We start from the raw sequence: 24,747 nt of genomic DNA, 5'->3' as shown, positions 1-24,747 counted from the left end.
CACCAAATGTCATCATTACAAGTCCTGTAAAGAAAGCCCATGTCCTGTGACTCAAATGTATATATATATATAATATATATATAGGTTACGAGACAAAAGAATCTGAATCTTTTGCTGAAGCTTGCTGCTGCCGCTTAACCTGTCTCTTGTCTGTCTTACACTACTTCTATATAAACTGAATACTATATATTATTATAATAATATAATATATATACCTCATCGTAATCGTTGTTGTTGTTATCGTACAGAATATATACATTTATATATATATATATCTAACCAGAACCATCAAAATAAACCCAAGACAAGGCACCAAAACAGAAACAACACTAAAATCCAACCGCCATTCAAGAACACCAATATCAATATGTCAATATATCAATATCAGCGCCAGCTATCGAATCAAATCGAATTAATTCAAATGCCATCATCCGGAAGTCGAAGCAACCTACTAAACCACTGCGATGTCACCCTCTATATATCAACCTGATCTCTCTCTCTCTATCTCTCTATATAAAGATATATATTATATATAAAATAAATATATGTAAACTTACAACCACCGCATTCATCATTGAGAGCATTATATCCTTAAAACCAAAAAAACTAAACATGAAACGAGAAGCAATCAAATGCACAAAAAAAGCCTTGCAAACTGCCATTAAACTCGATGTATATTCAGTAATATGCGAGGAAATTGCGAGGCGGAGACATATTGAATATAGAATACAAATTCCATATATCTCACGCCTTCCACCGCCTAATCCATGCTGCGTGTCTGTGCAACCATGAAAAGTCAGCTTAATTAAAAACAAATTTTCCATTTCTTTTTCTTTCGTTTATTGAACAAGTTTAATAATTGGAAAGCGCGTAGAGTAAATCGAAACAGAGTAAAATCGAGTTGAAAAACAGCAACCCAAACAATAATAAATAAATAAGGAATCGAGGCAGATAATCGATACATACATATATATATATATATATTCCAAGAGAAGACTGAACGGGAACTTGGAAAATTCCGCAAAATATGGAGAGTATTATGAATGCGGCCTTGGGTGGAGATGCCCAGCTGTTGATGCAGCATTTGGGCTTTGATTACGAGCAGCAACAGCAGCAGCAACTGCAACCAGAGGCAGAGAGCCCACAGCCACAACATTTCACATACCGATATCAGCAATCAACGCCCACACATATGCAGCAATTAGCTTGTAACTATCAGCCACGACATTCCACCTACAACAACAACAACAACACAGCGTCGTCGCCCTCATCCACACACTCGCTGGCCAGCAGCAGCAACAACAGCAACGACAGCAGCAGCAGCAGCAACAGCGGCAGCAGCAACATCAGCAACATTAGCAACATCAGCAACATCAGCCCCCATAGAGCTGCATACTCATTAGCCGTTCATAGCTATAAGCAGCAACAGAGCCTGGCTAATCCCAACCATGTTCCGCTCCATCAGATGGACCTGCAGCAGTCGTCGCCGCTCAGTGAAAATGGTGCTTCTCCCAATGCCACATCAGGTGCCAACACGCCCCCAACAGTTGTGGCAGCAGCAACAGCAGCAGCAGCAGCTACATCAGCATCAGCAGCAGCAGCGGCAACTGCAGCAACAACGCCCACGCTGGGCAACTATAAGACTGCCTCCTGCTGGTGTTACGGTGAGTCCCCGAGTATATGCTCAAAACTCAAAAATAAAATCAATAAAAAACGCAATCAGCATCAGCATAGAACTATCAAAAGTTGCGCACAACTTCCTCTACTATATCAATATATATATATATACACCCTACATAAAATGTACACCACTTCTCTCTATCTATAACTATCGAGCTCGCTACAAAACCAACCAACCAACCAACCAATCAACAACAGCAACAGCATCAATCACCACGTCGCCTCATTCTAAAAAGCCGCCAGCAACTACTTGAAAAACTCAATAAGAACAATAAGAATAAGACAAAAAATGAACCTAAACAAATGTCAAACAAACGAACCGAACCGAACGTCGCCCAAGAAGCCACCAAAGCTATAAATGAATTATATCCATTAACATTGCGTTGAAAGTTTTGAAAGAGAATAATCCAAATATCACCAAAACATTCAATCCAGCACACATTCCGATATACACACGATATAAAACCAACCAACAAACAAACACTCATAAAAAAAAGAAAACAACTAAGCAGCAAAACAAATATCGCATTAAAAAAAAAGCCTCGAGAAAAAATCAACCAACAAGCAAACTTCCACAATCGACTATATAAAATCTCATATGCTAATCGTACGCTTTAATGTGGGCGTCCATTTCAATTTTGAATGTGCCTTAAAATATTATGTCTTATGTATATTTTGCGTCCACTTTCCTTTAGCATGCCCTAGTGATTCATGTGTGTTGCATAAAGATTTATGGCATGCAGAGGATTTTGGGGGAAAGATTGGAATTAAAAGGGAAGGTTGCTTTAGAAATTAACTTGTATTTTAAGGAGCAATTCAAACACCTTTGTATATCAATTTAAAGAAAGAGTATACAGAAAAGTCTCACTTTTATCGATTTATAAGCTTAACTCACTTTAGAGCAGGTGCTGCCTTTCATGGGTTTCCCTCCCACAGCAAGTGCAGGTCATAAACTTCGATTTATTTTCACTAATGGATTTTGTTGCATTTAGGTTTAAATAGTGTTTCTGCAACACCTCCTTAGAGCTAGCGAATATGGTTTACTTCCCCTTACACAGGATCCAATCGCTTATTCGCGTGTCGCATGTCGCCACATTACGCATACGTCGCGTGGTACGCGACAAGCACTTGAAGCCGCAAACTTTGCTTTAACAATTTGCGTGCTGCAGATTGCTCCTGCTCCTGCTCCTGCTCCTGCTCCTGCTCCTGCTCCTGCTATGGAGCTTGTCGTTAGCCTAGTTTCCCCCAAGCAATCCTGCACACAATGCATACGAAATTAGTCGCCAGTCTGCCTCCTGCAAGCTCCTCCCCATTCTGCTCCTGCAACCGCTTCCTGCATCGCTCCATGGGCGGTCTGCAAGTGTTATTTATGACAGTCACATAATTTAAGTTGCTGCTGCACAGTGTCAACAGCAAGGCAGTCTTGGTCCTTTGTGGCCCATACAATCGCTAAGCAAAACTCTGGCCAACTCTGTTGTTTCCTCCTGCATATAATACCCTGCTCTCCCCTGCTTTTTATTTACGAGACCGCACAATTTATTGTTTTTGCATCTTTTAAATTTTTTTATTTAGACTGCAACCTCCTCCTTCTCCTCCTTCTACGCTCTCTAAGTACAGATAGATGATAGATAACTGACAGATGCGTCCGGCGCACTTTCAATTATTCGAATGCACTGAGGCTGTACTGAGGCGGAAATTGGCCAGCATGGTGCTAAGTATGCGGGGTTTTTCGCTTTCGTTGCTCTCGCTTTTTGCACATTGCAAATTCTTTAGCAAATCGCACATTTTCACACATGCATGTAAAGCAGGGCAAATGGTCCAATATTCAACCAACCAACCCCCGCAACCAACCCACCGCAATGTCATCGCCGCAGAGTGAGTGTGCTGTATCTAATTAGAGAAATACTTTTGAAGGACACTCGACGACGACGACATAGATTTCAAAGGGAGAGGAGCTGGGGAGGAGCCGGGCTAAATTTAAACCAGGCGAGTGCCAACGTCTTGGACCGCCCCAAGTCAGCTCAGGCGACACGAGAGACCGACAGACAGAAGGGTGGATGCATGGTGGCAGCCAGTCAGGTGCAACGTGCTCGGATCACTTTGTTTTGTCTTCGCTGCCTTGCAGCGCTTGTGTAATAGAGCGTCTCCGCTTGACACATTTTATTAATTGAAATTTGTTTGTTTACTGGCGGCGACTTGGGGTCGTCGTTGTATGAGATCATTGCGAGGCTTCACTGTGACCATGCTTTCGTACTTCGTTTCGTTGTATTTCGTTTTTCCCCCATTCATTTACTCTCATATTTATCTATATATATTTAGTACTATATTTGCAAATCCCAACTTATAATCATTGCTTCCGTTCTTCTCTTTCCATTTCAGGTGAGTCAGTTTGTTCTGGAATTGAGGTTGAAATTGAAAATAATAACAATAATCATATTCATCATGGTAAGCTTTGTCACACTTTCATTAAATACCATTAAATCCATCTTTGTCTAGCCAAAAACAAAAATAGATATTAAACCAAAAGAAATATATGAACAAGATCGACTAATTGAAGATTAATACCGAACTAAAGCCGTAGCTCTATCTGTCGTTTTTTCTGTATCTATGTATCTGTATCTGTAACTCGAGCGCGCTTTTTGAGCTTGACTTTGGATAACTGATTTTAATTTTGACCCCACTGACGACCACGACCATTAACCTTCGACCCTTTGACCGACTTTTGCTTTGACTTACATTTTCTTTTTTTTTTTTTTGTGTCTATAAAAAGTTACTCGTTCGTTTTCCGTTTTTTGTTTTGCTTTTGCGATCAGGGTCGGACAGGGTCTCTCTTGACGGACGACCTTCCGCCGGTGGAAGAGCCACAGTGTGTGCCAGGTCTCATGTGTTTCGTGTGTCGCCACAGCATTGTCCGTTCCTCATCCGATCTCACCTCGAGCTCATAACTCCTCCTCATGGCTTGCCACAGAAACAAACCCAACAGACAACAGTCGAACACAACCATATGCCATATGCCAACATAACCCAATCCACGACACGCAGTAACCCATTCCAATCGCTCTGTATGAAGCCACCAAAACAAAAACCATGCCTATAACCAAAACCAAAAAAACTAACTCCAAGAACTCCAAGCGATCGACGCTGAAATGCTGTTATTATTTTTAATTTATAACCTGCCGAATTTGGGCTAGTAACTAGATCTAACCAAGAGTATAACCATAACCAGAGCCAGAACTAGAATGTTTGCAACAGCCGAGGGCACAGACTAACCTCCAGTACCAGTTCAAGTACTATTCCGCTTCCAATTCTAATTCTAACTCTAAATTTTAATTTTTATAATTAAAAACCCGAAAAGAATGATACCCAATGATCTCTGACCTCTGAGAATCAACGAGACTAATGCATTGGTCGCTCTGTGAACTCCTTTTGACTTTTTGCTTGCAGGCGAGACAACGTATCACATGAAAATCCTTGTGCCTGCGGTGGCCTCCGGGGCCATCATTGGCAAAGGTGGCGAGACTATCGCCTCTCTCCAGAAGGACACCGGTGCTAGGGTCAAGATGTCCAAGTCCCATGACTTTTATCCAGGTGAGTCTTTATACTGCTCTATACTCTGGCAGAGAACTAATCTTCTTTTTCATCCTCTAGGCACCACTGAACGCGTGTGCCTAATCACCGGCTCTACGGAGGCCATCATGGTCGTTCTGGAGTTCATTATGGATAAGATCCGTGAGAAGCCTGACCTAACCACAAAGATCATTGATGCCGAGTCCAAACAGACCCAGGAGCGGGACAAGCAGGTCAAGATCCTGGTGCCCAACTCCACGGCTGGCATGATCATCGGCAAGGGTGGCGCCTTCATAAAACAGATCAAGGAGGAGAGCGGCTCCTATGTCCAGATCTCGCAGAAGCCCAAGGATGTCTCGCTCCAGGAGCGTTGCATCACCATCATTGGCGACAAGGAGAATAACAAGAACGCCTGCAAGATGATTCTCTCGAAGATCGTCGAGGATCCTCAGTCGGGCACTTGCCTGAATGTCTCCTATGCTGATGTCAGCGGCCCGGTGGCCAACTTTAATCCGACCGGCTCTCCATATGCCACCAATCAGAACGCCATTAACTCGAGCACCGCCTCGTTGAACTCCACGCTGGGCACCACGATCGGTGGCGCTAGCTCCGCGGCCAGCCTGCTAGTCAATGGCACCGGCATCAATTTGTCTATTAATCTGGGATCACCCAATCCGGCGCCCAATCTAGCTGTTGCCACTCAGCTTTTGGAGCATATTAAGGTGAGTGATTGCTAGAAATCTTTTCAAGTTTCCCCCTATAACTTATACTTACTAAATCTCTGTAGGTTGCCATGCGCGGCTCTGGTTACTCGGAGAACGTGACTACGGATGTCTGCAATGCTTTGGGTGTGCTGGCCAAGTACGGTGTTCTTGGTATGGGTGTGGGCGTGCCTCATACCAATGGCGCCCACTCCACGCTGAGCAATTTCCTTGGCGTCACGACGCTGGACCAGCAAACAGCGGCCGCCGCATCCGCGGCCACCGCCAGCAATGTGTTCGGTGCCGTTGGCCAGGTGAATCTGGAGCAGTATGCAGCTGCAGCGGCCGCTGCCGCCGCCGCGAGCCGGCCAACGCAGTCACAACTGGACGCTGCTGCGGTGCAATTCGATCCATTCCGACACCTGGGCTCGGCCACGGCGCCGGCCACCACGCCCGTCTCCCTGAATAACAACAGTTTCGGGCTGACGGCTGCCACGGGCACGGCGACCACGGCGCAATTGGGTGGACTCAGCAAGAGTCCCACACCGGGTGACCTAAGCTCCAAGGACTCCAAGAACGTTGAGGTGCCGGAAGTGATTATCGGCGCTATTCTAGGTGCGCGTCCTTACTATTATCCCTACTAAAAAAAAAGCTAAGAAAAAAGAAAATTGCAAAAACCAACCAACCAGAGAGACACCGATAACTCTGCAATTTTTATTTTTTTTTCCCCCATCCGCAGGAGTTTCCTATTCCTGTTACCCCGCTCCCCCATTTCCCCAGCTTCCATATAATACACCTCTTTGATTAGCCATTAGAGCCATTAGACATAGACATAGATAGCCAAGAAAGACACTGGCACTTCATTCCCAGACTCATTCCAATGAGAGAGATCGATCAGTTACGTTACCCATTGCATTCCGATAGACAACACATTCTCAGAGCGTTCAGCCACAGATGAATCCATTGAAACTTTTATATAGCGAAATTTCTAGTCAAGTTCTTGCCTCTCACCCATACCCATATCCCAGCACCTGGCCACACCTTGATCCCCGCTCAGACCCCAAAAGGAAAAAAAAGAAAAACCCACTGAAAATTCGCACAAAACAGCAGCAGAAGCAGCAGCAGCATCCGTTAGCATAAGAGTTTAAAAGAGTAGCTTTAGATGTTAGGTTTTAGGTTGAAGACATTCACTTTTTCCCCATCTTGTTTATGCCTAACGAATTTTCTTCTAACACATCGATATACATATGCTATATATAGTTGGCTAGTGCAATTCTTGGGTAACCAGGCGTACATATATTATAATACCATTTTTGTTGGATTTACATTCGTTACATGTTCACGTGCGCAGTTTTAATGTTTACCTCAGTGTCAGTTGTAAGGTCGTTAGGTCATTAGGTTTATTAGGCACCTGACAATCCCCACAGCGTATGGCTATTGATTTTTTGATACATTAATACCTTGATTTGTTTTATTTTTGGCCCGCCCGCTATACTTTCCCCCCTTAATATATATAATTATATACCCCCTATACTACTGATATATATATATATACATACCCATTTTTATTACCCCCACATCATTATATTGTTCTTTAAAGAAAATATTTAACATAAATCTGATGCAAATATTCCAGGTCCGAACGGTCGTAGTTTAGTTGAAATCCAACATGTTTCTGGCGCAAATGTGCAAATTTCCAAAAAGGGCATATTCGCACCTGGCACTAGAAATCGCATTGTTACCATAACTGGTCAGCCGAGTGCCATTGCCAAAGCGCAATATCTAATTGAACAGAAAATCAACGACGAGGAGACAAAGAGGGCGCGACAAATTCCATTAACCACTGTTGTGAATTAATAATATATCCAGCAAACTAAAACAGAACAACAAACAAACAAACAAACAAACCGATTAAGAAACCAAGAAACAAACAAACAACAACAAAAACAAACAGGCAAAGCAAAGCAACAACAACCAAACTATCCCCCAACAACACAAGCAAGTTTTTGTCTTAAAACCAAATTGTTACTTTCTCAAAAAAACCCCAACAAAAAGAAATCACTCGACACACGTAATACAAAACAAAAAACATTATTATAATAATAGTAACAAGGAGAGATAAGAAGGGATAGGAGAAACACCAATTGTTATGCGTGCAGCTAAGAGTTAAGCAATTAATAAATAATAATTATGTATTTGCGAAGAAAACCCCCATCCCTTCCCCAGTACACTTTTTGAGTAAACTCAGTTCCAAGCAAGGCCTTCACCTAAAACGAAACCATTTGCTTTAACTAAAAAACGCGAGAAACGTTATGTAATGACATGAGAAATAGTGAAAATTTTATATAATACACATGTAATACTACTACCTTTTACCTTCTACTAAACATTGTTGCATTTGTTTGTCACACTCGAAATGGAATTCGAATCCTAAATCGAATCGCATTCGAAACTCTTCAAAAAATGTATATCGAAAATGAAAGCTAGATTAGAGAAAGAAAACTGTTTGGGTTTTTGTTTGTGATGCGTATGTTTGCGTTGCGTGTTTTGTTTTGTTTTTTATATACCATATACATGGGATATACATATACGATGATATATGTACCTATGTACACCGTTGTTGAGTCTTGTTTATATATTATATACACACATATAAGCCACCACCACTTACACACAACACCCACACAACCAATAATTAGCATTATGTTGAGCTAAAGTTGAACTGTTTTCTATTATACAATGAGCGAGCGTTTTCAGTGAAAACTTCAGGTGATACTTACCCTCGAAATAAGGTAAATATTTTACTACAATCCTACGACAAAAAACAAAAACAAAAAAACCAAGAAAAAACTGCGACAGGCTAGTGAAAAAATGCAATTGCAAAATAAAATAATAGTAAATAAATAATGATGAGTGACTTTGTTGACATTTTAGGTGCTCTCGTTACCAATTCCTGTTCTTACCTCTGTTCTCTGTTGACCCCCTTTCCATTAAATGCTTATCGCTGTTAATATATTCACCAACGATTTACTGCGACCTCTGTACATTTTGGAACGCTACAGTTGATGTTCTTGATCATGATAATGTTGTCTAGTTTTAGAGATCCGATCGGATCGAGTGGTGTTAATGTGTTGCGCGCGCACGTGAGTCTCCTTTTGGTTATGATTTTGTGCTCCCGATTTGTTATCTCCTTATCTTTTGTTTTCTATATATTATTTATATATAAATATATATATACATTGCGATTTGTTAGCTGCCAGTTTGAGAAACTGCACTTGTTAGTTTTTTAATTTTTTTTCTAATGTCACTTTGCGTTTTGTTAACTCTACATTTCTTTGGTAAATTTAGCACATTTGTTTCTTACATTCTAATTTTAAGTCTTACATTCTCTTTCACCTCAAAAATACATCACAATTATCTTAAAGAAAATACCGATTCTTTGTAAAATATTCACATTATAAAAGCATTCATTAAACAAAAAGTAAAACCACCCAACAAATTTCCCTTGTTAATTTTAAGTATTGTGCAATTATTAAACATTATTTTCCACAAACATTTCACGACGATTGTATGTACATATCTTACCTAGAAACGCAGTGTAAAGACAAGAGATGTTAACATCACATTTTAAAGAAAATTCCCTTAATCATATATAAATATATACACACACAAAGACATACAAAAACACTCACCTGCAGAGAGAGAAATGCCTTACTTGTAATGAACATTTTCTTATTTACTTTATTCCTTACACATAATTTAGTTTAACACATACACACACACATACACACTCCTCTTTCGATTATTAAACAAAGATGAAGCAAAATTTCAATAAAATTTGATTACAAAAAACAACAACCCGTATGGAAACAGCAGAATTATTTATTTTGTGTTTAATTTTGGGCCACCACCAACCCATTACCTTGCCACCAAAACCCATTCACACCCAATCACACACCCACCCACCAGCGTCGCATCACTAACAAAAAAAAAAAAACAAAATTTATATAAATCTCAAAACTACAGTCTTACAACATTATCATGATCAATCAAAATCAACTAAAAATCAGCCAGTCAATCAGCCAGTTTGCCAGTCAATCGTTGCTCCTTTCGATTTCAATCAGACTCGACTTCAACCTCAACTTCAATCACTGAAAACGCTCATCACCGTAGAGAAAGGAAACAAAAGAAAATAGTTAAAGAAACAAACAAACAAAACAAACAAACAAACAAGAACCGCAACCAATCCTAAGCTAAGTCTAAATGTTAAGTTATCAAGTTGTTCTTATTAATTTTTTGCTATTATTGTTAAAACTGACCTACAATTGTTCTTATTTGTGCAATATTTATATAATACGATTAAAATATGAAATCAAACAAAAAACAAAAGATAATTAAAAACAAAACAAACAAAAAAATTGAGAAAATGATAAAGGCGACAAAGTCTATAAGCAAACTAAAGAAGAAAGGAAAGAAAGTAAATTTGAAAGTACAGTCGTAAATGCTAGTGTGCCTTGAAATATGCATTAACATCCAAAAGAAAACAAAACGAAACAGAAAACGTAGGGGGAAGGAATAAAATGATATGATGTTGGTGTTTTATTATTATTATTATTATTATTATTATGATTAATTCATGACTTCATCAAGATAAATCTATCGATCAGGACGCCGAGATAGAGAGACAGAGAGTAATTGCAATAGACCGTCTAGGCCAGGGATCTGAGCTTTCCAGGCGAACAGCAGAATATTCCACAGTGACAACTTTGAGGCATAGCCTATATAACCTACAACAACCAGAATCACAACAAGCATAAATACACAGATCCCCTTCGTCCACCCCACAAATCAGTCAATCAGTCAACCAGCCAATCAGTCAACCAGCCAATCAGTCAACCAGTCAACCAATCAACCTTCCAATCCAAAAGCAACTGAACATTTATTTCGTCTTCTTCGCATTGCGTCAGATCATCGGTATATTGATACCAATATCCAAACTTAAAGCCCTATCTACCTATCACAGATCACAACTCCTACATACGTTCGTTTGTTGACACCCACTCACTCTCATGAAAATGCCCATGAAAATTCACATCATGAACACACATTCATATGAAGAACACCCATGAAAAATACATGAAACATAACCTATACATTCACACATTCGTACTAAATATCAGTATCACATGCGCGTGCTCACTGAGTTATGTTTAATGTATGAGTTTTATATAATATTTAAACATAGTAGAGGATGAGAAGATGAAAAATATAAACACAAATATATATATACATAATATACCTATATTTGTACTGGATCTGTGATATGTATTTAAAACAAAAAACAACAACAAAAAAGAGAAAACAAAGCAAAAATATATTTATTGAAAACAAAGAGATGAGAGAAGAGTCAAACGATACTTGAAGTTAATTATGAAATAATTAATTTTTTAATGAGACAACTAAGAGAAAATGAAAAGCTTTACTTCAAAAGCAACAAAAATCTCCCCTGAAATCAAGTTCTCAATTCATCGATGCATGGATCCGAGATCGAGATCGAAACAGAGATCGTGATCGAGTGCGAGTTCTCGAGGACTCTCGTCCAAATAAACCCCACTCCATAATATGCATACGTGTTCACTGCAAAACTGGTCTTTGCCGATTCTGAAAACTCCGTTTCTCGAAAATAAATGTCAGATTTGTGATCACCTCTCTCCCCCCCCCCCAGCAAGACGATGACTAAATTGGGGGCGTGTGACGAAAGGGAAACCGGAAGCCATAACCGAAGCCGAGCCGAGCCCATAAAAGGATGTGAGCAGATTGCATCCGTTTTTTTTTGTGGGTGTCCTGCGTCCAGCGTGTTCGACGTGTTTTATGCTTGTTTGGATTTTATTGTTTAAATGCGTTTGTTATTTGCTGTACAAATTGAAGCTTCACGCAATCCCCGCCAGCCCCATCCTGGAGTGATATGTGGGCGGTCCTAGCACAGTGTCCGCGTCCAAGTTGCACCCCCTTTCGGCCGCATGATTGCTTAGTGCTAACCATCGATACAACTGTTAATTTTATCAGCACCCTTTACCCCGCCCCCAAAATCAGAAACATTGTCATGCCAATATCACCCCTTTCGCCAATAAACCCCCGCTCCTATTTCGACACCAATCATGTGCAAAAGTAGGAAACTTTGAAACATCGCAGTCAGTTCTTTTCACCCGAGTACACACACAGGAGTTCAGGAATTTTATTATTCATGTAAAAGAAATTATTGAAAGGCATCTAAACAATAACTAAGGAGGATAGGAAGGCAAGAGATATAGGAAGGCAGGAGATTAGCAAGGCAGGAATAGGATGGATAGGTAGAGGAGAGTATAACAGCTGTTATTTCAACGACGGAGTCTATTAGTCTTAAAGTAGTAAACATAAAAGCAAATTTTATTAACTATATACAACATACAATACATAAATATCTAATGTAATTAAAATTCAATTCGTCTTTGAAAATTTCAAGAAAACCCAAAATGAAAACAAAAACCACAACAAATGAAAACAAATAAAAAGGAAAATAAAATCAATAAATGAAAGTAGCAAGGGGAGAATATGTCCCTTGAAAATCCGTAATTTGCTAAAATACAAAAATATGTAAAGAGGAGTTCAATTTATCAATCAAATCTCGTATAGTGCATATATATATTACATACCAACATAAAAACATGCATACTTAATGAGAAAACAAAAAACAACATGAAATATATAAACTTTAATTATGTTATGCTTTGCCACATACACCCACACCCACACTGTTATTAGAACAATTAAACATTAATTATTGCGAACGCATCTAATATATATATATATATATAAATGTACACGACGCGCCCATATTAAATCGTGAATCGTAAGGATCGTGAGGAGCGATATCGGTGGACTAACTAAATCATTATATAACCTCATATAGCATTGTATGTATAAACCAATCGGATTGGCCAGCGGCAGCGGAGCGACCGGACGGACGATCGACGTTCATTGAATGCAGCAAAACCACAACACAGAAGCATACAGCATTAGTGAAATATTAAATACTATATAAATACACATACACTAAAAGTATAAAGAAGTAGTCGTTAGTGTGATAAATACAATTAATATTAATTAATTCAAGCAACAAAATAAATGCGGTTTAACGATTGAAGCAGAAGAACTCGGTGCATCCCGAACTTATCTATTTATTTACCTGCGTTTCCATTTGGCACATATGGGTCTTGCCGATATAGATTTTCAATTCCCAATGAGGTCGATCGAAAACCGAGACATTGTCATAATGCTGGAACGAAGAGTGAAGATTGAAACGATCCCAGCTTAAATCATAACTCATGAAACTACATCACAGTCATAAAATAGGACGAAAAAATTAAATGAAATCTTATTCAATGTACAAAATAGAATCTATTCAATTTCGAATCACAAGAAACTAAAACCAATTTTTCGAATCTTTTTCTAAAAACGCAGACACAGCCAGAAAGAAATGTCAACATTTTTAATTGTCAACCAACAAAAAAAAAAAACAAAACAAAAAAAAAACAACCCAAGAAGTTGCATACGTGAGTACCTTAGGAAACAGAAAACCCAGAAACAAATGTTATATAGAAATTATGGCCGTCACGATATCTAGCCAATATCAGCAGCAACATGTCCCCATTTCCGGTTCCGGTCCAACATTTCGCTCATTATGTAGGAACTCTCTCATTTTATACAATCGATATAGAGTCAATATACAAGTTCGATCCCCATCAGAAGGCACTTCTTTTCAGTCAACGTACTACTACTATTTAGGGAGTAAACCTAGGAACTACGATGAACGAACACAGCAGCAACCACACTTTTCGATCTCTCAATAGTAACATATAGATGGAATTAATTACGAAATCGACATTAAAAAAAAAGCACGGAACATTATATAAAAAACATCATGGGAACTCATTCAAAAGTAAAAGTACTAAATCTTTTATGATTTGACTGTGATAATAATACTGACAAATGGGAGAAATAAAGTCGGAGGAAGTAAACAAATTAAACGTATATAGAGTATTTAAATGTATGTACATACAATGCCGCCTGCCCAAAGGCCTAGGCTAAAGCATATGTAATATTAACCTAGGAGCGAAGGAAGATAATGACAAACAATCCAGCAATCGATCGGAGATGTAGCGAATGATGTTAATTCCATTGCGAAATGCGAAAGAGCAACAAGTTTTACTTATACATATTAGCAAAATATTTAAATAAAATTTTAGCAAAAAACCAAATCCCTTTCTGAGTGCAAATGAACCCAAGGAAACGTAAAAACGAGAAGTAAATCAAGTAAAAATGCAAAATGCAAATCAACGATATTTAGTTATGCTCTATTTACAAAATATAATCAATTGAACGTTTTTTAAAAGAATCAAGTAGCAAAGCAAACGATTTTATAGATTTATTCATTTAGCATTTGAAAATCGCAAGGCCAAGGCATCACACATTTAACCACGATATAAAGTAGGGTTTTCTTTTCTCAATTTCATTTTACGATTTACAAAAAATTAACGAAAACTAAGAAAAAACCAAGCAAGTAAATGGGTTACCAGAAACATAGTCTAGTGAAATCTTTAAAACAAATAAAAAAACAAAATCAAAAGGTATCCCTAAACGAAGATTCTTTAACGTAGCTCATTCAAGTTTTAACAACAAATCGAAGGCATAATTTTTGCAATTAAAACAAAGTAAAAAAAAGACAAAGATTGCGAAAAACCAAAAGCAGTTACTCCTCTCTACATACATATATATACATAGCTATATAACCCCAAAATCATACTCGAACAAAAAATACAAATAAAAACAAAAATTGCAAAATGATGAAAAGAATATTGTGCGAATGACTACAACCTTATGGTAATGACGGCATACCTTGGCCAACACAAACAATAAGACGAAAGCTAAGCTAGGTAGGCGATCGATCGATACCGATGTTAGAGATACAGTACAGAACATGCATGTATATCGAATGTAATAGTTATATTATGTAATGCGTGTACGGCACATCTGTATGTAATAATAGTATTTATAGTAAATTTGTTGAATACATATATACACAGGCAAACACAACCCAATAACACACACAGACTCCGAAAACCGGAAACGCCAATAAGTGCATAAATCTACATACATACATTGCGCAGATAACATTATAAAAAAAGAGATCCGCATCCAGGATGGAAAATTAGAAAAGCAAAGTTAGGACGGTACATGAATGAATTACGTGAATTACACACATTACACATTTAAGAACGATTATATAAAAATGACAAAACTAATAAAAATTATATTATAATTCAATGAGGTTTTACTTCCCCCTGGTTTTGGGATCTGCATAGTATTTATTTTTATTTAATTTTGACTTCTTATTTAGTACACATAAATGAAAATGGCATGTTTCAAATTTCCTTAAAATGTAATAATTATTTCTTGGCAAATTCTGGCGGACAATCTGGTTGCTTGGGATGTGTGGACTTGAAGGCTTCCAGTTCCAGCAGCTCCTTGTCCAAGCGCACTATGGTTGGATATGGGCTCAGGTCGACTTTGAACCTAATGTATATAATATAACCCTTTAAATGTTATTCCAAATGACTATATATATAATGTTATACCTTCTGGCATTGTGCACCTGAGGCACTAGTCAAATATCCGCCATTGTGAGCTCATTTCCCACGCAGTACTTGCCCGCGGATTGGCTTAGTATCCTCTCCAGTCCCCTAAATCCCCGGGATATCCAGTGCTGAGCCCATTCCAGGCTCTTATCCTTTCCGATACCCTCCAGGACCCCGGTATTTTGCAGCGGCTGATTGCCCGAGCAAATGAGCTGCACAATTTCATTGACCTTGGCCCTGGCCAAAGGATCTTGGGGCAGGAGAGCAGGCTGTGGACAAGTCTGCTCAATATAGTGCATTATGGCCACCGATTCGCATAGGGAATGTCCATCTAATTTGTTTTAATTGAAATATAAAATATAATATAATATACAAAATACATTTAAACTATGCTATGTGCTATACTTCTTACCAATCTTTAAAGCAGGAACTTGCTGCATGGGATTCACTTCCAGATACTCAGGAGTATAAGCATGATTGCTGATTGTCTTTATCAAGGATGTAGGTTTAATTTCATAACTTATGTCCTTAAGGTACAATGCTATGCGAACTCTCCAAGAACATGAACTTGACCAGTATGAATATAGTATAGGCTGGGAGTTTGTGGACATATTTCGGTTGAAAATGTGCCGTAAATATGGTGGCAATAAAAGTAACTTTCTTGTAGCAGACATCTTTAATGTATAGGTTTAATATAATATGTTTTTTTTTGGTTTAATAGAAAAATAAAACCGGGGCTATAGGTTGTTTAATTAAGCTGTTTTGATAGAGATTCCAACGACCAGCTGGTTTTAGTTAAATACTTTGTGCTAAGAACTATCGATTACAACTTTGTGTCTATATAAGACCATCCCAAAAGAAGGCTGTATTTTTTGGTGGACAGTTTAGAAAAATATAAAAAACTTTTATATATGTATATACGAATTAATAATATAATATTAAATATTGCCTTAAAATTTCGAAAGAAAAGCTTGTTGATTTTCCCAATCTAAGTAATTAGTAAAATATAATAAAATAAACCCAAAGCACTTCTTTAGTGTGAAGTTTATTTATTAATAGTATATGGAACTGTTACAATATTTCGGAAATTATGCATATTAGTTGGTTTGTATTCAATTTGGTTTTCGTTATCGTTTGGTTTTGGTTTGCGAAAATGCGCAGCTCTGTCGTCCTTTATCCTTTATATATATATTTATTTATTTGTATCGTATGATGATGTGACCTTTGGCGTTCGTCCTTCGACTAGTGCCTTGTACTGTCATGCAAGATAGTAAGTAAGTATAGTATGTACTTGGCATTGGCAGGCTTACATCTACTCGTACAGGGTATATGGAGCTTAGGTTTTTATTTGCGAACAGACTCCCTCACGATTTACTTCAATTTACATCAAGTTGCTATTTAAAATTAGTGTGCACTTAGTTTGTTGGCTTTATCATTCGTCTATGTGCATTGATTCGAGGGAAATACTTGGGATTACGTTACGTTTCGTGGTATCAAAGAGGCATTGCATTGACATTTAGAACCATTAAATAGGTGATCCAAGTTATAGTTCTTCTAAATTACTTATGAGTTATTCATTACTCGATTTAGTGTATAGTTTTGTATGCTGGTATATAGTTTACTTAATTGCTGACTGACGCTTTGTACTTTGTGAACGATTTGTTTAGCATTAAGCCCAACTTTGACATGAAGTACTTATACATACATATCCGTATATCCTCGATCTCTTTCTAAATTTGTTTTGTTTTTAAATCCCTGAATTGAATTTTGCTTTTCGTCATGAATTTGTTATGTCTTTTGTTAGCCTAAATAAAATGCATAAAAATAAGTTACATTTAATATATATGAGTTCATCTTTTAGATCATGTTCACAATGACAAACTAAGGGAATTTGAAGAATCTTTAGTTTTTTTTTTTTAATTATTATTATTTTTAGTTTCTGTTTTCGTTTCGTCTCTGAGAATTTTGCATTTGAATTTCGTGTTGGAATTTCGTTAAGTTATCGATAGTATTTTTATGCATTTATGCATATTTAAATGCTGTTAGCAATTTCTTAAATCACATCCGACTGTTTCTGCTTAATGGAACCTCCTTCGTCCTCCGTCCTCCGTTTTCTGTCTTCTGTCCAATCCCTCCTTCGCCCACCTGCTCGCTGATCAGATTTAAGTATATAGTTTGTCCTGTGCCTGGGGATCACGAACTGCAATTCACTTTTTCGTCTTACGGCGCTTTGCAGTTGGCGTCGGAAAATTCTATTTGTTGGGCAGCTCCGGCGGACAGTCCGGTTGATTGGATGGGTGGGCCGCCCGGAAGGCGGGATTGCTCTCAAGTTCACGATCGATGCGCAGAATGATGGGATATGGGCGCAAGTCCACATGGAATCTGATAATAAATAATAATTCAATTAGAAATAAAGCATAAAGCATAAGTATAAAATCAATTAACGTAAAACTATTTCTCTTAAAACTTAATGAGGATTTTATTTTTACAAAACAAGTATATTATATTATATATCGAGCAAAATAATATTTTCTATATCTGCGCAAAAATTAAGTATATATTCGTAAACTTGTACTGTGCTCTAAATTGGTTTGTCCAAAAACGAGTTAAGGGAGTAACTTAATTGGAATAAATTCCTCTATAATGAAATCTATGGAAACTTTGTGCCAAAAAACTAGTTTTTCATGGAATTTGTTTACAGCAACTCGGTACAAATGGTTGTTATATGCTGATATATATATCTTGGATAATAAGTAGAAACTAACTATAAGGTTTATTAAGTTTAACGCATTAATAAATTGTTGATTGAAGTTAAAATTTTTTGGCAATTTTAAAGAGTATCTTTTTTTTATCCTAAGTAAAGTCTTAGAATTGTTTTTAACAAATGTTTGGTTTTATATGTACATATGTGTATACCCTTATACAATATTTATTTTAATAATGCAAAGCAGTGAATATAAAGAAATTTATTTTTATTTTATAATTTCTTTTCTAATTTTGTTAAAATCGGAGGACTACATATATATTATCGGAGGATATATATGTATACATATAGCTGCCATATATGCCTATCGCTCTCTGTAACTCTGAGGTAGCTCTCTCCCTCAATCCCTCTTTGTGTCCCTCTAGAGACACCTCTTTCTCCCTAGCTCTCTCTGCCTTTCTCTAATGCTATCCCTTACTCTCTCGTTCTTACTTTCTCTATTCTCTTGACTCGGGGACTATAAATACAGGTACTGCAGGCGTGCTGGCCTCAGTCTGTCCGTGGCCGCCGCTCTGGTTGCATCTCTAGTGATAGTGATAGTGATTGTTATTACGCTTCGACCCCAAAAATATGACCAGGAAGATGATCTCTTCAATTATACCATCTGAAGCCTAATTGAAGTAACCAAGTACATAACTCGATGAGAAAACACACCTCAGTGTGTCCTCTACTGCGGTAAGTCATAATCATGACAATTGTATTATGTATACTCATAGGTGCTAGGATAAGGTTCAGGTATAGAGTCAGCTTTGCTATCTATCTGTTTATTTTCCCTTTAATTTCCATTTCTTAATTTTAACATAAAGTGACAGATCAATTTATATTAATGATATTTACAAACTTTATGCTCAAAGTTAATATCCTAACTCAATAATAAGTTATTTGCGAATAACCTTGTAGTCGGAAGCTTATATAAGGGGCTACATCATTAAAATTGTCAAAATTTGATAAAAATTTGAATTGTTTAAAGTTAAAAACTTGGTATGCAGATTTGTTAACCGAATAAAAACTAGTACAGAAAAGCTTTCCGAATTGAAATTATTGGATTTTTGGCTGAGTTATGATATTTTTAAAAACTTTGATTTACCCAAAAAATTAGCATTTAAAAATATTGATTTATTATACCTAGAATACAAATAATTTAGGGTTTCTTGGAGTTTTAAGAAGGCTAAGGCTAAGGCCAATGAAGACAAAAGTCATATATATATTTGATTACCAATCACAATCTTAATCAATAAAGAATCAAACATTTCATCAAAAAAGATCGACAAAACATAGAATTGAATTTACAAAGTTTTGTAAGAGGTAACGTCACTAAAATTTTCATAAATTCAAAATTTGTTTTTAAATTTTTTAAATATTAAAGCCTAGTGGTCTAATATCCTTATAAAAGCCAACATAGATACATACATACTGCTGCCTCTCAAAGTAACATCAAATCCTCAATTTGTTATACATTTTAAACTTAATCATTCTATTAACTTCTAGATTTATAGCCTCATTATATTATATTATTAATCCTACTCACCTGCGGGCATTGAAGACCTGAGGTACGAGACAACAGTCGGCCATGGAGATCTCGTCGCCAACGCAATACTTGCCGGCGGAGGTGGAGAGTGCCTTCTCCACCGCCCGGAAGCCGCGTGTGATCCAGTGCTGGGCCCACTCCTTCTTCTTCTCCTCGCCGACATGGATGAGCACAATGAGGTTCTGAAGGGGCTGGATGCCCGAGCAAATAATCTCCACAATCTCGCGAACCTTGGCCCGCTTGTGGACATCCTGTGGCAGCAGGGGTCGCTGGGGACGGGTCTCCTCCAAATAATGCATAATGGCCACCGATTCGATGAGGGTATGTCCATCTAGGAAAGCGAGTATGTATGATGTCTTATGGAACTTTGAGTCTATCGAACCAACTCACCGATCTGCAGGGCTGGAACCTGTTCCATGGGATTGACCTCACGATACTCGTTGCAATGCTGCTCGCCACCGGATTTGATCAGGCTGATCGGTTTGATGTCATAGGGAATCTCCTTCAGGTTCATCGCAATGCGCACGCGCCAAGAGCACGAGCTGCGCCAATACGAGTAGAGTATTGGCTGTACATCCAAGGAGGAGGCGGAGGCAGAGGCAGTGGAGGATGAAACAAGCGGATTAGTAGACATTTTAGCACAGCGTTTGAACTCAAAATGACGGGTCCGGCCCACAAAGCTCTATTACGAAAACTATTTATTCTAATTCGGAGGGGCACAGAACAGGTTGCCGCTGATAACGAGTTGTATTTAGACTCGGAGAGTCTCGCCTAGTCAAACTGGTTTTATCATTTGCATTTCTCGTGCTTTTATGTTTTGTTTATTTCTTTTTTTTTTCACAGCGATTAAACAGAGCACCACTTATCTTTAAATTTTCACAGATAATACCACTTTTTCTAAGAGATTTTGGCATTCGGTTTCGGTTTCAGATATACCCACATGATTCATGGTGTGCAGACAGGAGCAGAGCCAGCGGCAGACTGACAAAAAAGCACAGCGTCAAGTTTGTCTTGCACCAAAAATAGCGCCCGACAACAGCTGCAGAGCAACAGTAACAGTCGAGAGCAGCAAGGAGATGGAGGAGGGTGAACAATGGACGAGGACGAGGACGAGCCCTAAAATGATATACACACGCAGAGCCCAACGGCGGTTCTGGCGGTTCCGGCCTGTCCCGGTCAGGCCAATCAACCCAGCAGAATCGAGTCTATCGACGTGTAGGGTAGGGACGTTGGTTCCGCCCACTCAAAGATACAGCCACACACAGTGTGTGTACACGGATAGCATAATAAGTTCCCTAAAAGTTCAATGAACTCATGGGAAAGTAAAGCCGATGGTTGGATCCGAATGGCTCCGACTGCCGTCGAGTTCCTAAAAACCGAGTCACGAGTTTCGGGATCCGAGTTGCTGCCAGTGTCCCGAACTGTGTCGCCACCACCCCAAGGTCGGCTAGGGGCATTAACCTTAATCAAGTTGTCGTTGTCGTTGTCCTGAGTCCGAAGCGCGAAGCCAGCGCCAAGGACACGGGACCCCTGCTCAAGAGAATAAGAGAAAATTGGCTCACAAGTTTCGCGATTCGCTTGGGAGAGGGTGTGCTTTCATTTAGGGGTTGCTCGTTGAGTGTCGGCCATTTCGGAGTTTGAGTCAAAAAATATGTTGAGGGTTGTCGAGTTATTTCAGAAGTTTTGTGACAAAAATTCAGATTTTCTAGTAATTCATATTAAGGCTTTCCCTTTAAAAGATCTAGGTTTTAGGGGTCAAATTCATTGTACATTTTTTAATTATATTTATTATTTATACATTTTTGATGTATAAATTTAAAGCTAAGAGACAATTCCTAAGCACCCCAATGACTCAAATTTGAAATATAATCAAAGGATATGCCTTAAACTCATTATACATTATTGCCTTAAGTTTCCTTCTTTATAACGCCAATAAGTAGGCTATATTTTTTGATTTTAGTCCTGGGCAGTTGCTTTGCCTTTTGTGCAATAATTATAGAGTCCTGGCAACCCTGTTTTTGGCAACTTTTGCAGTGTATGTGTACGCGAGGGAGGAAAGCTCACTGCTGTGCGCAAAATCCAAATATGAAAGCGAAGGGTATGAAGGGTATGAGTGCGGCCCAGACTAAAACTGAAGTCAGATATTGCTGGCCGCGTGGTATGAGTGACATTTGCGGGAATGGATTTTCGCCAGAAAGCCAAACACAAGGCGCCAATGACACGCTGGGTAACAGGATTCGATTCCATTTGATTCAATATGCATATCCTGACGATTCACTTACCTTTGCTATGGCCGATAAGGACATAGCGTTGTGGTGGTACTTTGAGTAGTTAATTTTGAAGCCGTTAAGTGCAGATGCACAACCCCGTTGGAGAGTTGAAAAAAATGGTAGGATCCGGGCCGGTTAATCGGCAATTAATTCCAGGGTATCCTGGTTCAATTCACTCGCTAATACACTGCGTACACTCTAATCACCATCCACGGTTATCCCGATATCTCTACGATATATGGGTATATATACGGGGTTTGTTTTTATGGGTGAGCTTCCTTTTGCAGGCGCAGAAATGCACTCAAAACTGAACCTCAAAGTGAAACCGCTTGGGCAAGCGCTAAAGGATAGCGACAGGATATGAAGCCAGGACGCAACTGAACACACTGAACTAAATAAACGAGTGCGAAAGCGAAAGCCAAAGCAAACGCAAAAAGGACAATGACAAAAGCCAACAACAATGCCAGCACAAGAGTGTGTGACTGTGTGCGAATGAGCGAAGGTAAGAGAGAGGTAGGACCAAAGCAAAAGGGAGAGAGAATAATGGAGAGGATGAAAAGGAGAATGTTTTTTTGAAAAGCTTTGGGGTTGCGTCTCCGCTAAGCTTGCGAAGGGGTTAATTCATGTCAATATATACTAACTAGGCACAGTAGACACCCGCAAAAAAGTAATTTATGCTTAAGTAAAAAAATGCTCCTGATTTCGGATGTATATTCGTTTTTTAATAAATCCTATTAATATCCTAACAGGGTATTCCAATTTTAGTTAGAAGCTTTCTGTTTGAAAAATACTTATTATTAAAAAAATGGTCTGTTTTTATACCTTTTTGCACGATATTAGCATTAATAAGAAGCTTATAACACAATGAGGGAATCGTTTCCGACCCTGTAAATATATATTCTTGAACGGAATGAACAACGGAATCGATCTAGCCATGTCTAGTGAACAAATACATTAAGGCATATTAATTATTATTAATATTATTTTAGTCCAAAGCTTTTAACAGCGTCAACAAACGCAGTAAGCAGATTTGTTGGCGCAATAAAGACTAGCACAGAACAGCTTTCCGAATTGAAATTAACGCATTTTTAGCTCACCTATGATGTTTGCAAAACACTGAATTTATACAAAAATAGCCTGATTTTATACCTTTTTTCTGGTTAGTATTATTTTAGTCCAAAGCTTTTAACAGCATGAACAAACGCGGTACGCAGATTTGTAAGCGCTTTAAAAACTAGCTCAGAACAGCTTTCCGAATTGAAATTAACGCATTTTTAGCTCTCTTTTAATGTTTGCAAAACACTGAATTTTTACAAAAATTGCCTGTTTTTATACCTTTTTGCTGGGTACTAGTATTAATCAGAAGCTTATAACACAATGAAGGAATCGTTTCCGACCCTGTAAATCATATATATTCTTGATCAAATTGAAACGCTGAATCGATCTAGCTATGTCTTGTAGACAAATAAATTTTTTCATTTTTCTTCAAAATTGCAAAAAAAGATACGGGGTTGTTACATCATTAAAATTGTCAAAATTTGGCAAAAAATTGAATTTTGTAAATTCAAAAACTGAGTATGCAGATTTGTTGGCGCTATAAAAATTAGCACAGAACAGCTTTTCGAATTGAAATTAACGCATTTTTGGCCTAATTATGATGTTTGAAAAACACTGATTATTTAAAAAGTTCCCTGTTTTTATGCCATTTTGCAGGTTATTATAATTTTTGTTCAAGTCTTTTAGCAGCGTCAACAAACGCGGTACGCAGATTTGTAAGCGCTTTAAAAACTAGCTCAGAACAGCTTTCCGAATTGAAATTAACGCATTTTTAGCTCACTTATGATGTTTGCAAAACACTGAATTTTTACAAAAATTTCCTGTTTTTATACCTTTTTTGCTGGTTATTATTATTTTAGTCCAAAGCTTTTAACAGCATCAACAAACGCAGTACGCAGATTTGTTAGCGCTATAAAGACTAGCACAGAACAGCTTTCCGAATTGAAATTAACGCATTTTAAGCTCACTTATGATGTTTGCAAAACACTGAATTTTTACAAAAATTGCCTGTTTTTATACCTTTTTTCTGGGTACTAGTATTAATCAGAAGCTTATAACAGAATGAAGGAATCGTTTCCGACCCTGTAAATCATATATATTCTTGATCAAATTGAAACGCTGAATCGATCTAGTCATGTCTTGTAGAAAAATAAATTTTTTAATTTTTCTTCATTAAAATTGTCAAAAATTGGCAAAGAATTGAATTTTGTAAATTCAAAAACTGAGTATGCAGATTTGTTGGCACTATAAAAATTAGCACAGAACAGTTTTTCGAATTGAAATTAACGCATTTTTGGCCTAATTATGATGTTTGAAAAACACTGATTATTTAAAAAGTTTCCTGTTTTTATGCCATTTTGCAGGTTATTATAACTTTTGTCAAAGTCTTTTAGCAGCGTCAACAAACGCGGTACGCAGATTTGTAAGCGCTTTAAAAACTAGCTCAGAACAGCTTTCTGAATTGAAATTAACGCATTTTAAGCTCACTTATGATGTTTGCAAAACA

At 37.9% G+C, this 24,747-nt stretch overlaps 3 protein-coding genes across 45 annotated transcripts in view; 1 reads left to right on the top strand and 2 right to left on the bottom strand.

The window, feature by feature from the left end:
• The window catches only part of ps (RNA-binding protein Nova-1-like protein passilla), a 36,810-nt gene extending 23,673 nt beyond the window's left edge, over nucleotides 1–13,137 (top strand). For 17 of the 42 annotated variants that reach the window (XM_086839596.1, XM_086839610.1, XM_086839603.1 and 14 more), the window contains 5 exons: nucleotides 1,466–1,664; nucleotides 5,125–5,268; nucleotides 5,329–5,969; nucleotides 6,035–6,563; nucleotides 7,585–13,137. In XM_086839596.1, coding sequence (XP_086695722.1) covers nucleotides 1,466–1,664; nucleotides 5,125–5,268; nucleotides 5,329–5,969; nucleotides 6,035–6,563; nucleotides 7,585–7,805 — 1,734 coding nt within the window. In that variant the 3' untranslated portion in view covers nucleotides 7,806–13,137. Of the gene's footprint in view, nucleotides 1–283; nucleotides 1,665–4,059; nucleotides 4,126–5,124; nucleotides 5,269–5,328; nucleotides 5,970–6,034; nucleotides 7,031–7,584 lie in introns of those variants that run through there. The other 25 variants (XM_020958840.2, XM_086839614.1, XM_086839616.1 and 22 more) reach the window with 6 other exon arrangements.
• A 2,195-nt stretch (nucleotides 13,138–15,332) lies between these two features.
• Nucleotides 15,333–16,644, bottom strand: LOC110191003 (putative maleylacetoacetate isomerase 1). The gene is made up of 3 exons (XM_020961721.2): nucleotides 16,035–16,644; nucleotides 15,623–15,953; nucleotides 15,333–15,560 (listed from the first exon to the last, which is right to left on the bottom strand). The coding sequence occupies exons 1-2, from the start codon at nucleotides 16,294–16,296 to the stop codon at nucleotides 15,652–15,654; spliced, it is 564 nt and encodes a 187-aa protein (XP_020817380.2). The 5' UTR covers nucleotides 16,297–16,644; the 3' UTR covers nucleotides 15,333–15,560; nucleotides 15,623–15,651.
• A 10-nt stretch (nucleotides 16,645–16,654) lies between these two features.
• On the bottom strand, nucleotides 16,655–22,674 carry GstZ2 (Glutathione S transferase Z2). 2 transcript variants are annotated; one of them, XM_020961496.2, is made up of 4 exons: nucleotides 22,197–22,674; nucleotides 20,305–20,482; nucleotides 19,915–20,245; nucleotides 16,655–18,004 (listed from the first exon to the last, which is right to left on the bottom strand). In XM_020961496.2, the coding sequence occupies exons 1-4, from the start codon at nucleotides 22,218–22,220 to the stop codon at nucleotides 17,875–17,877; spliced, it is 663 nt and encodes a 220-aa protein (XP_020817155.1). In that variant the 5' UTR covers nucleotides 22,221–22,674; the 3' UTR covers nucleotides 16,655–17,874. The 2 variants fall into 2 exon arrangements, with proteins under 2 accessions (XP_020817155.1, XP_020817154.1); XM_020961495.2 differs by lacking the exon at nucleotides 22,197–22,674 and having other exon boundaries at nucleotides 20,305–20,664.
• Nucleotides 22,675–24,747: the final 2,073 nt, after the last annotated feature.

This window comes from Drosophila serrata, unplaced genomic scaffold, assembly GCF_035046125.1.
Source record: "Drosophila serrata isolate PLE 108 unplaced genomic scaffold, ASM3504612v1 contig_376, whole genome shotgun sequence".
NCBI classification, from domain to species: Eukaryota; Metazoa; Arthropoda; class Insecta; order Diptera; family Drosophilidae; genus Drosophila; species Drosophila serrata.
The sequence above is the reverse complement of the archived record's forward strand: the minus strand, read 5'-3'. Positions and strand labels throughout refer to the sequence as shown.

Coding starts and splice junctions, on each gene's coding strand:
- LOC110191003 (XM_020961721.2), bottom strand. CDS start 16,296: ATGTCTGCTACAAGAAAGTTACTTTTATTGCCACCATATTTACGGCAC. Junction 15,954..16,034: donor AGTTCCTGCTTTAAAGATTG/GTAAGAAGTATA, acceptor AAAACAAATTAG/ATGGACATTCCCTATGCGAA.
- GstZ2 (XM_020961495.2), bottom strand. CDS start 20,548: ATGTCTACTAATCCGCTTGTTTCATCCTCCACTGCCTCTGCCTCCGCC. Junction 20,246..20,304: donor GGTTCCAGCCCTGCAGATCG/GTGAGTTGGTTC, acceptor TCGCTTTCCTAG/ATGGACATACCCTCATCGAA. Junction 18,005..19,914: donor CAGGTCTTCAATGCCCGCAG/GTGAGTAGGATT, acceptor ATTTATTATCAG/ATTCCATGTGGACTTGCGCC.